Below are 13345 nucleotides of genomic sequence, written 5' to 3' on the forward strand. Positions count from 1 at the left end.
CAGGACAAAGGTACGGGTTATTGAAGCAGAGCCCTACTGGGAAACCAGGGTTGGTTTTCAAGTTCTTGTTGGTATTTTATTCCAGAACATCTGTGCTGCCAGGAGTCACATGGTGGTCAAAAGCTTAGGTGCCAAGGATGTTCCTTGTCATGAGGGCATTCGCATTGGTATCTGAAGATGTTCTTTCCCCTAGACCAAAACTCATTTTGACTTAGAGAAAAACACACACCACTGCTTTTTTTTTTTTTTAAGTCTATATTGAATTTGTTACAGTATTGCTTCTGTCTTATGTTTTAGTTTTTTGGCCACAAGGCATGTGGGATCTTAGCTCCCCGACCAGGGATCGAACCCACACCCCTAGCATTGGAAGGCGAAGTCTTAACCACTGGATCACCAGGGAAGTCCCACACACAGCTGCTTTTTTTTAAAAAAATTAATTAATTTATTTTTTAGTGTCTTTATTGGAGCATAATTGCTTTACAATGGTGTATTAGTTTCTGCTTTATAACAAAGTGAATCAGCTATACATATACATATATCCCCATATGTCCTTCCTCTTGCGTCTCCCTCCCACCCTCCCTATCCCACCCCTCTAGGTGGTCACAAAGCACCAAGCTGATCTCTCTGTGCTATGCGGCTGCTTCCCACTAGCTATCTATTTTACATTTGGTAGTGTATATATGTCCATGCCACTCTCTCACTTTGTCCCAGCTTACACTTCCCCCTCCCCGTGTCCTCAAGTCCATTCTCTGCGTCTGTGTCTTTATTCCTGTCCAGTGGTGTGTGTGTGTGTGTGTTTTAATACACAACGGCCTTTTTGATTTTGTTGTTGCCTTGCTTGTTGTCTCTTTTAAATTTTATTTATTTTATTTATTTTAACATCTCTATTGGAGTATAATTGCTTTACAATGGTGTGTTAGTTTCTGCTTTGTTGTCTCTTTTTAAAATGGATTTTTTATTTTGGAATAATTTTCAATTTATAGAAAAGTTGCAGAGATAACAGAGTTTTCTCATCTCCCTCTCACCAAGTTTCCCCTGTTGTTAACATCTTACAGAACCACGGTACATTTGTCAAAACGAAGGCAGCGGCATCGGTACGTTGCTATGAATTAAACTCTAGACTTTACTTAGGTTTCCTCAGTTTTCCCCGAGATGGCCTCTTTCTCTTCCAGGACCCCATCCAGGACACCATGTGTTTCATTGTCACAGCTCCTTGGCCTCCTCTGGGCTGTGACAATTCCTTAGTCTTTCCCTGTTTTTCATGACCTTGACACTTTTGAAAAGTATTGGTCAGGTATTTTGTTGAATGTCCCTCAATTCAGGTCTGTCTGATGTTTTTCTCATGTTTAGGCTGAGGTTATGGGTTCTGGGGAAGTGTATGAGGGGAGATGCCCTTCTCGTCACATCATATCACATCACATCACATCACATTATATCGTATCATATCATACCATCCCATTTATCCTATCACATCACATCACACCATATCATATCATATCATATATCATACCATATATCCTATCTTATCCTATCCTGTCACGTCATATCACATCATATCATTCCATGGCGTACATCCTGTCAACATGGCTCAGATTTTTTTCTTTTGCTGTAAAGTACAATGAAATACAAAACTATTAAGTGTACACTCTCAGAATTTTGGCAGAGGCATTCACCTATGTAACCCAAACCCCTATCAAAATAGAGAACATTACTATCACCCCAGAAAGGTCCCTCATGCCCTTCCCAGCCCCTGCCCTTCCCCTCCCAGAGGTAACCACTCTTCTGTTTATGTTCCTACTGTGTTTTAGTTTTGTCTGTTTTAGAATTTAATACAAATGGAATTACATAATATGTTCACACAGCATATTTTTGGTGGTATATTAATTCAATTTAATCCCACACAGCCATGAAAATGCATGAAACACAGCTACAGTAGACACTAAGATGAATCTTATTAGCCACGTTGAGTGAGAGAAGCCAGACTGAAAAGAATACATAGTGTCTAATACCATTTCTTTAATATTTAAAAGCAGTCAAAAATAATTTATGGAGTTACAAGTCAGGACGGCAGCTAGTATGGGCAGGAGGGAGGGAGTGATTGAGAGGGAGACCAAGGGGAGAGTCTGGTCATGTAATGTGATTTCCCTGCACTTGGGTAGAGATTATACAGGTGTGTGTAACCTTCGTGATAATTCATTAGGCTATACTTTTATGATTCTTGCTTTGTTCTTGGTGTGTTACATATTATTAAAGTGTTTTAAAATAAGATACTAGTTCATGCTCATCAGTTGTTTGTATGTATGACAGTGCCATGTGTACTCCTTATCTATTGATGTGTAGCAGATTACCTCAAAACTTAACAACCGGTTTCTGTGGGTCATGAGTTTCACAGCATCTTAGCTGGGCGGCTCTGGGTCTTTCATCAGGTTGTACATAAGATGTTGGTTGGGGCTTAAGTCATATAAAGGCTTGACTGGGGCTGGCAGATCCACCCCCAAGGAGCTGTACTCACATGGCTGTTGGCAGGAAGCCTCAGTGTTTCTCCCATGTGGACCTCTCCACGAAGCTGCTTGAGTGTCCTCACATCATGGCAGCTGGCTTCCTCCAGAGCAAGTGATCCCAGAGAGCCCAGTATAATGTTTTCTAACTTAATACATGCCATTTATGTGTATCAATAGTACATTCCTTTTTATTGCTAAGTCGTATTCCATTTTATGACTAGACCATAGTTTATTTATCTGCTCTGTTAGTGATGGATGCCCTGGCTGTTTCCAGTTTGGAGCTATCATTGATAAAGCTGGTATGAACATTCTTCTACAAGAATTTTTATGAACAGTTTGCTTTTCTTAGGTAAATACTAGGAGTGTCATTGTTAGGTCATAGAGTAGGTATATGTTTAGTGTTATGAGAAATGGACAGAACCTTTCCCCAAGGTGACTGTGTTGTTTTACATTATCACAACAAAACATGAGAGTTTTAGTTGCTCCACATCCTTGTTAATAATTAGGTTTCTCATTAAAAACTTTTTTTTAGCCATTCAGGTGGGTGTGTAATGGTATCTCATTGTGATTTTAATTTGATTTTCCATGGTGACTTAATGACGCTGAGCGTTTTCTCTCATGCTTATTGGTCATTTTTATATTGGTCATTCTTTTGTGAAGTGTCTGTTCAAATCTTTTGGAGGACATCTATGTGTGTGTGTGTGTGTGTGTGTGTGTGTGTGTGTGTGTGTGTGTGTAGTTCACACGTATAGTTTTGTGTAACCAACCACCACCACAATCAGAATATAGAACTATTCCATCACCACAGAGAAACCTCCTGTGTTTCCCCTTTAGAGTCAGATTCTCCCCCTAACCCTAACTCCTGGCAGCCACTGATCTGTACTTCATTACTGTAATTTAGTCATGTTGAGAATGTTATAAAATTGGAATCCTATCATATGTAACTTTTTGAGATTGGCTTTTTTCCACTCAACACAATGCCTTGGAGATCCATCCCAGTTGTCATGTGTATCAGTGGTTCATTCCTTTTTATTGCTGAGTAGTAACCTATTGTATGGATGTACCACAGTTTAATCTATGCCCCACTCAAGGGACATTTGGGTTGTTTCTAGTTTTTGGTGATTGCAAATAAAGTTGCTATAAACATTCATGTATAAGTGTTTGTGTAAACAAAGGGTTTCATTTCTCTTGGGTAAATACCCAGGAGTGGAATTGCTGAGTTATAAACATAAGTGTGTATTTAGCTTCATAAGACATTGTTAAACTCTTCCAGAGTGACTGTACCATTTTTTAAATATTTCCCACCAGCAGTGAATGAGGGATCCAGTTGCTCTGCACCTTCTTAACACTTGGTATTGTCAGTATTTTTTATTTTCGCCTCTCTAGTAGGTATTTATGATTCGATTTTGAAACTTTGTGTCTTGTGGTTTGGTCCTAATTCCACGTGTGAAACTTCCCAGTAAGGCTTCGTCTTACTCACGCTGGATGCCCACACCCCTCACCTCTCCGAGGGAAGGTGAGATTCGTATCTTTTGCTTTAGTTCTTGCTGGTAGCATATCCTAGTTCAGAGGTTTTCAACCTTGTTCTTAGTAAAGGAACCATTTTTTCTCAAGCTAAATCCTACACAGACCACGGATAAGTCAGATGATGGTGGAGCTGCTGAGGGTAGAGCAGGGCCCTCTCTGTACCCCATACAGACACACCCCTGCAGATGTGTCTCTTAATCTTGACACTAATGCCATCCACCCAGGACCTGCCAAGTCTCTTAATTCTATAGGGCCTCTCTCTGCCATTTGAGGCACAGAGATAATAATATTTGCCAAATCTTTATATCTTACAGACCCAAGAAACCAGAAGAGAAATTATATCTGTTATTATAAAATACCCAAAACCATTGTTGTTTATGATTTATACCGTATCGTTATACACATAGTATTTAAGGTGTCCCATTAAGATTGCTAAACGTGGGGGTTGGTATTTAAAGACAGAAAATGCACAAACAAATATGCATGTTGCATAGGAGTTGGGAGAGCTTGAGATGTTCCTGAAACCCTGACTTTTCCATCGCAGAGATGGTTACCTTTTTGCTTGAAAAGTGTTAGGAATTTAAATATTCATATTATGATAAGCAGATGTTCAAGCTTTCAGGGAGACAGTTTCTAAAACTTCTTCATCCAGCTTTAATTTCTTTGTTAAATAGGAATGAATTCCTTGGGGGTGGCAGTTGGAATGAAGATCAGGCGCCATCTAGTGGTTATGTTTAAGTGTACAATTTAACACGTTTTAAAACATGTTTTTGGAATAGGTATTAGTTTAACACGGTTCAAAAGTCAGAAAGCATATAAAGGTACAGTGCTGTCCCCTCTCTGCCCAATTCCCCCCACCTCCACCCCACTCACACAAAAGCTAAACACTGTTATTAGTTTCTGGTTTTAAAAAAACAACATCTACCAAGCAAACATGTAGTCTTCTCCACCCCATTTTTTAAAAACATATAGAGCAGCAGTAAAAGGAATATATTCACTTGTTTGCACCTTGATTTTTTTCATTTAAAACATATCTTGGCAATTTCTCCATACTGCCATAGAAAGAAAATTTTCTTTTTGTGTAATATCCCATTGTATGGCTGTACCATATCTTACTCAATCACTTTTCTACTGATGGTGTTTTAGATGTTTGCAATGTTGCGCTGTTACAACACTATAGTGAGTAGCTTATGCCCATGGAACATTATGCTTACCCCTAATAGTGCATTTTGGGAGTCGGGGGTGGGGAATGTGAAAGACCTATAATTAAAATGTCTCACTTGTCCCTGTTGAGAAATTTCTTTAATGTAAGGAGGTTGGGTATTAATAGTTGAGAGCTGTTTGGTAGTAACCCAATTTTCTTGAGGTATGTTTATTTTACTGGTTATAATAATTTCTCAGTTCCTCTGGCCAGTGTATATATTATCTGTGCATTAATAGTCCTCACCTGATCTTGTCCTGTGTCCTATTTTTCTTTGTAGACTGACATAAACTGTTACTAAAATTTGACTCCAGTGAGATGCTTGGTATCTGTATGAGTAAGAAGCTTAGTTTAATGTGAAAGTAATGTGAAATTAATGTGAATTTGGGCTGCGCTGCGCAGCATGCGGGATCTTAGTTCCCTGACCAGGGATGAACCGGTGCCTTCTGCAGTGGAAGCTCAGAGTCTTAACCACTGGACCGCCAGGGAATTCGCTCTGAATTTGGGATTTTAAAACAGATGAATAACAACCATTTAATCAAAACGTTAGTGGAATGGAAGTGTAAAGAGAGAGCTATCAATAGTTACTTACGTTTTAGAATCTTGTCTGTAAAACACACCAAATGGCATTTCCATAGGCTTTGCTCTCTGGTCTTTTTAGTTTGATGTTTCTCTTGATCCACATTTTTCTTTTTTGATTACAGAATTTGTAATTGATGAATACTACAGTTTATATTAAAAAAGAGGATCCATACCTCATATTATTCTATAGCTTATATCTCCTCACATGTGTGAGGATGTCCAAAGGATAAGTTTCTAGAAGTGGAATTGCTGGGTCAAAAGGTAGGTTCCTTTGTAATTTTGATAGATATTGTTTAATTGTTGCACGTGCAGACTGTACCAATTTGTACCCTCCGTTCCTCAGGCTAGTGTGTGAGAGCATCAGCTCCACACAACGTTGCCAACGTAGTGTGTTATCAGACTGTCTGGATTTTGTTCATGTAATAGGTGAAAATCAGTATTTCAGTGTAGTTTTAATTTGTGCTTCTCTTACTGCGTATGAGAGCAGAGATTTAAAAATATATTTATATCACTTGTATTTTTTATTCTGTGGCCCATGTGTTCAAATCATTTGCCCCCTTTTGGTCATTTTTTTTTTTTTTCAACTGACGTATAGTTGATTTACAATTTTATGTTAGTTTCAGGTGTCTAGCATAGTGATTCAGTATTTATATAGATCGTACTTCATTAAAAACTATTACAGAGTAATGGCTGTAATTTCCTGTGCTGTAATATGTCCTCGTTGCATATCTCTTTTATGCACAGTAGTTTGTATCTCGTAATCCCATGCCCTTATCTTGCTCCTCCCCCACCCTCTCTCCACTGGTAACAACTAGTTTGTTTTCTATGTTTGTGAGTCTCCTTCTGTTTTGCTAGATACCTTAGTTTGTTTTATGTTTTAGATTCCGCAAATAAGTGGTAGCATACAGTATTTGTCTTTCTCTGTCTGATTTATTTCTCTAAGCATAATATTCTCACCATGTTGCTGCAAATGGCAGAATTTCATCCTTTTTTATGGCTAATATTTCATTGTGTATATATACATATATATATATAATATATATATACATACCACATCTTCTTTATCCATTCATCTGTTGATGGACACTTGGGTTGCTTCCATATCTTGGCTATTGTAAATAGTGCTGCTATGAACATTAGGATGCATGTATCTTTTCAATTAGTGTTTTTTCCAGATATATACCCAGGAGTGAAATTCCTGATCATATAGTAGTTCTATTTTTAGTTTTTTTGAGGAACCTCCATAATGTTTTCCATAGTGGCTGCACCAATTTACATTCCCACCAACAGTGTACAAGGGTTCCCTTTTCTCCACATCCTTGCCAACATTTGTTATTTGTGGTCTTTTTGATAATAGCCATTCTGACATGTGTGAGGTGATATCTCATTGTTGTTTTGATTTGCATTTCTCTAATAATCAGCAATGTTGAGCATCTTTTTATGTGCCTGTTGGCCATCTGTATTTCTTCTTTGGAAAAATGTCTCTTAAGGTCTTTCTTCTGCCCACTTTTAAATTGGGTCGTTTGTTTTTTTGATATTGAGTTGTATGAGTTGTTTATATATTTTGGATATTAACCCCTTGTTGGTCATATATTTGCAAATATTTTCTTCCATTCACTACATTGTCTTTTCGTTTTGTTGATGGTTTCCTTTGTTGTGCTTGCTGGTATGTTTTTAATGAATTATAGGAGCTCTGTAATTAGGGAGCTTCATCCCTTTGCAATGACATCAGTAACAAGTATTTTGTCCCTGTTTGTCATTTGTCTTTTGACTATTCTTAAGGTGTTTTTGTCATGCAGAAGTTTTTGTTATTATATAGTCACATTTATCAAATTTTTCTTTATGGCTTTTAAATATTATATCATATTAGAAAGTATTTTTTGCATTGAGATCATGAAAGAGTTCTTTATGTTTTATCTTAATACCTTGTGGTTTTGTTTTCCTCCATGTAAATCCTGATCAATTTGGAATTTATTCTAGTATATGGTGTGAGATAGGGATTCAACTTAATTTTTTCTTCCAGTTGGCTACCCAATTAGAACATCTCAATGTTTTGGATTTGATATCCCAGCTTTCTCTGAAATATATTAACTTTCCATATGTATTTAATTCTGTTTCTCGACATTCTATTTTATTCCATTGGTCTATCTGCCTATTTTTGCACCGGTTGAATTACTGAGGCCTTATCACACAGATCATAGCTCCTCATTTTTAGAGTTTTTCTGGTTGTTTTTGCTTGTTTCCTTTCATATGTGAACTTCAAAATCCCTTATTGGTGTTTTTATTTAGATCATATTGACTGCATAAATTAACTTAGGGAGAATTTATTTCTTTGTGGCCTTTCTTCCTATTAAAACAAATGGTCCATGTTTCTATTTGTTCAGGTTTTTGCTTGTGTACTTTAGGAGTGTTTTAAAGTTTTCTTCAGGTAAGTTATGTACATATAAAAAGTTTATTCTTAAGTATATTTTTCTTTTGTTTTATTACTTTTGCAACTGGGATCTTTTCTTTCATGTACTTTCTAACTGATTGTTTATGTATCTATATGAAAGCCATTAACTTCTATTAATTGTGTATCCTGCCAACTCTTATTGTTTGTAGTAATTTTAGTTGTCTTGCGGGCTTCCAGGTATATAGGACTATTGTATCAGTTACCTATAATGCAAAACTTAGCGGTTCAAAACAATAATTGATCAATATTATGGACCATGAGTTTGTGGGTGGCTGGGGGGGGTTCTTCTAGTCTTGTCTGGGCTCATTCATGAATCTGTAGTCAGCTGTAGGTTGAATAGGCAGCTCTTCTGATCTTGACTGGCTTCTTCCACATGTTTAGGGGTTGCCTGGAGGTAGGCTGGTCTGTGATGGCTTTGGCTGTTACAGCTGAGCTCTTCGTACTTGTCTCTTACTTTATACACCCCACCCCACCCCATAGGCTAGTCCAGGCATGTTCTTAGATTATCTCAAGCATATTCTCAGGGGGGATTTCAGAGGAGTAAGAGAGCAAGGAAATGCACAAATACTTTTTCGAGCCTTTGCGTCTCTCAAAGATACCAATATCTTAATGGCCAAAGCAAGTCACAGGGCCAAGCTCAGACTCAAGGGTTGGGGAAGCAGACTCTGCCTCTTTATGAGAACTTCAGTGTCAAAGGACAGGGATCAAGGAGAGGTCAAGCAGAGGGGCCATCAATACAATCAACCTAACACATGCATCATCGATAAATAGTGAGAGTTTTACCCATTTCTTTCCAATTTCGATTTCTCTAAATTTTGTTCTCTTGTCTAATTGCATTGGCTGACTCCCCCAGTACAATGTTTAACAAAAACCTCTATGGTGGTTGTTTTCAAAGAGCCAGCTTTCGGATTTCTAACTGATTACTTTTCTGCTTTTCTTTTAATAATTTATTTTTTCTCCTTTCCTTTTGTTTAATTTGTTATTCTCCTGATTTCTGTAGTCAGCTGCTGTAGCAGTTGCTGTTGATACCCCACCCTGATCCCTTTACCAGGCCTCTACACTCATCTCCTAGCTGCTATCAATGTTGACTGGTATCAACTCACAGCAAAGCTCCTTGGAATTGTCCTTGCCCAATGGGAGCCACCTTCCCAGGAAATGCCTGAGGTTATGCTTTCTCCCTGGGAATGCCCACAGCTACTGACTGACAGAGTGGGACAACTCTGTGGTGCCGCTTATACTCCAGAGCTCCCCACTCTGAGGCTAGATTTTAGCTGAGCCCACGTCTCTGCAAGCCCCCTGGCAGCCCATGCGATCTGAAAGCCTCCTGTCCCAACTGATGCTGGGAATCCTGCTGCACATCCGCACTGCCAGTTCTGATGGTCTGCTTCCCTGCCCACACTCCCAAAGGCAGTCTATTGTTTGCCCAGCAACTTCAGACCCTTTTGCATCCTTCGGCTAAGGAGAACAGGCTTCTCTTGGAGTACTTTTTGTCTGTGTCTGCTGGAGATTCTGGGTTGGAAGATTCTGTAGCATCTTGTCCAGCATATGTACATGGGAGGCAATAAAGAAACCCAGAGAATTTGCTGGCATGGCATTCCTCAAATTCTGAGTTCCCCCAGGTGGTCTGCCTTCTTTTTTGTACTTTTCAGAGTCATCCTATGCTTGTTTATTGTGCAGTGTCTAGGGTTTTTTAGTTGTAAGAGGGAGGATCTGGGAGGAATGGGGCTATTGCACCTTGGCAGGACTGGAAGTCCTCCATTATATAGTATTTCCACCAATACACATAAACAACCCAAAGAACATAGATAATAGTAAAATATAATAACATAATTAGGAAGGGATGAGCTTGAGTATTACTTTTATTTTTAAAACAGAATTTATCTCAGTGCATCTTTCTATATATTAATTTTTGATAATGGCTGTGTTTAAAACTAGTTCACAAAAATTCTTTAACATTTAACAATTGTATCTCATGAGCTAATTTAAACTGGCTCTAACACACCGCTGGTTTTATTTATTTATTTAATTTAATTTTATTTATTTTAAAGATTTAATTTATTTTTGGCTGTGTTGGGTCTTTGTTGCTGCGTGCAGGCTTTCTCTAGTTGCGGTGAGTGGGGGCTACTCTTCGTTGCAGTGCATGGGCTTCTCACTGTGGTGGCTTTTCTTGTTGCGGAGCATGGGCTCTAGGCGTGTGGGCTTCAGTAGTTGTGGCACTCAGGCTCAGTAGTTGTGGCTCACAGGCTCTAGAGTGTAGGCTCAGTAATTGTGGCACACGGGCTTAGTTGCTCTGCGGCATGTGGGATCTTCCCGGACCAGGGCTCGAACCTGTGTTCCCTGCATTGGCAGGCGGATTCTTATCCAATGTGCCACCAGGGAAGTCCCACACCACTGGTTTTATATAATATGTAGATAATATTTGGTCACAATTTTTATTTGCTACAGGATGACTTTTTTCCCCCTGATGAGCGTTTTTAGTTTTTTAATAGATTTGCTGCTCTTTGTAGGGTCATTGTTTCAATTCTATGCTAATTTCTGTTTATTACTTATAACTGAATGATGTGAGTGAAGCTGAATGATTTCTAGCCTGGATTTTCTAAGGGGTTTCAGGGTTGGGGAGCTGGGAAAAGCTTGGATAGTGATCCAGGGTGGGTCCTTTTCATCACATGGAAACTTTTTCCTTCCCCGCTGCCACTGAGATAGACCACTTCTCTCAAACGTGACCTGTGCATGTGATTCTTCATGTCACCCTGACCCTAAACCTATAGCTCAGAGACCAGCGGGCCTCCTGCTATCTGCTAGCTCACTGCCATTCCTATCCCGCTTTCCAGATAAGAGCTATAGGTTTTACGTCTCGGTGTACACATCTTCCATTTAGGAAGTGAATTTTTACTAGCATTTCCTGAGATCGGTCACCATTTGGCCCTTGTGCCGTGAGATCTCTTTCTGTGGTTCTTCTTTTCAGTTCCTCCTGCCAAAGCCTGCTTGACTCAGATGCTTTGGGCAGGCCTTACTTGTATGTTCAAATGTGGAGATTTTTCCAGTCTCCCATTTTATTGAAATTGGCATTTTAATTTTCTGTTCTCCTTAGGGAAAATACTGACTTCATGCAGTAATGTTTCTACTGAAATCCCCACCAGTGGTTCTGACTCAGAAAAAGAAAAAAGTAATAATGGGCCTGTCCTGTCTCAAGATTTTTTTGTTAGGGAGTTTCTGTGACCATTTGGCTTTTTTTTTTTTTTTTTTGGTGGGGGGGTTATCTTTTACTTTCCCAAATGCACAGTGGGTCCTCTTGGATTTTTCAGTTACCTGCAGACTGGATGGAAGAGAGAAAGTCAAGATGGTTCTTGTTTGGTCTGGGGCAATTGGCCAGCAGGTATTTAGGGAAAATGTTTAAATGTGAGATGCTCTGCTGGTCCTCAGGGGCTACACAGGAGTTTAAGATGTGGACTCTGAATGCATGCAGTTTGTATTCTGGGTGGAAATAAACTTGACATGAGGACAGTATGTGTAGTAAGCATGTCTTTGGGGGCATCCGTGGGGACGCTGCCTCCACAACCTGGTCGTGAAACTTGAGGACCCAAATACGTTTAAGTTCAACCACCATTGAATGGGGCCTCACGTGGGCCAGGCCTTGTAGGGGTGCTGGGGCTGTAAAAATGGGTCTGACACAGTGCCTGCCCTTGAGAAGGAGGAGATGGGGTAACTAAGAGCGTGAATGGCAGTTACTACTATTGAACACTTAACCATACATATGCACGCCCTAGTCCAAGCATTTGAAATGACACTCCTCTGGGTTATGCGTGACTCTCATTCAATCTTACAGATGGGAGGATGGAGCCACGGCAGGCCACTTGACGTTGGTCACGCAGTTGGTGGCAGTCAGCATCCAAACCTGAGTGCGGTTCCCCCAAACTCTGGCTGTGCTTTGTGTTTAAACACTTTGGGCGGCAGCATGGATCCTCCCCTCCTATGTCACTCGAGGTTCGTTGAGAAACAGACACCGAGATGGGACTAGATGTGCAAGTGACTTACTGGGGGAACGTCTAGAAGGGCCACAGGGAGGGAGCTGCAGGAGGTGGGGGAACCTTTGGGATGTGTGCAAGCAGGGCTGACACCATGAAATGAGGGAGAAGAGAGGGCCTGGCACCGTCACGAGACAGTCTGAGTGGGCTGCTGGCGTCCCTGGGAAAAAGTCTCCTGGTGGGCAGGAATGGCCGGAGTCTAGACCCTTGCCATGCTCATCACCAGCCGGGAGCAGCCTGAGGGCAGAGCAGCCTGGGGCCAGCGCCAAGGTTAATTCCAAGGAATGGCAGCTGCAGGTTGCTGGGAAATGCTGCTCCCACTGTGAGTTCTCTTGAAGGAAATTCTAGGTGACACTCCTGGGGCCACCACACAGGTCTCTCCCATCTGCCCCATCTTCCCATCCCAGACACCTGGGTGGAGGAGGAAACATTAGAGTCTTGATTTAAGGTCATTGTCAGGGAACCCTTCTTTCTTTCCTTCCATTTTGACCGCCCCCCACAGTCTGTGTCACACACATGGTGGCCTCCTTTGACGCATAGCATGGAACAAGAGCTATAGAGAGACCCAACAAAGATGTCTGTTCTGTCAGATCCCTGGGTCCAAAGACTCCACTCATGGTCACCATCAGTCCAACGTCTTAACATCCATTTTGTATCCATTTGTCACAGGTATGATTTGAGTCTGGATGAAATGAGAGCTTTGACATTTCAGAGAGTGATGTTTACCATGGGTCTGCCTCTGATAAAACGTACAATTCAGGATCAGGTAAGTTTCATTGTTATTTTGGTGTCCTGTGTGTGAGTGAAGGAGAGAGAGACAGAGAAAGGAAAATATTTTGTTTTGTTTTGTTTGCTTTTGTGACTTGTGGAAGGAAGCACATTAATTTTGCCCTGGGGGAAACAGACAATGTGGTCGGTATGGGGGAGTGGCTCCTTCACCCTCCTTTTCTGTCCCCTCCCTGTGTTAACCTAATTGATTCACTTTTCCCGAGCCCACAGGCCAGGTAGTAGGGGAATGAGCAGAGGTAATGAAATATTTGTTCACAAAACAAATATA

The 13345-nt window shown here is 40.4% G+C and overlaps 1 protein-coding gene across 1 annotated transcript in view; it reads left to right on the top strand.

Annotated features, from left to right (window-relative positions):
• ACOXL (acyl-CoA oxidase like) overlaps positions 1-13345 on the top strand; it is a 371113-nt gene that overhangs the window by 16776 nt on the left and 340992 nt on the right. The window contains 1 exon segment of the mRNA XM_033401938.2: positions 12958-13054. Coding sequence (XP_033257829.1) covers positions 12958-13054 — 97 coding nt within the window.

This window comes from Orcinus orca, chromosome 13 (genome assembly GCF_937001465.1).
Source record: "Orcinus orca chromosome 13, mOrcOrc1.1, whole genome shotgun sequence".
Lineage (NCBI taxonomy): Eukaryota > Metazoa > Chordata > Mammalia > Artiodactyla > Delphinidae > Orcinus > Orcinus orca.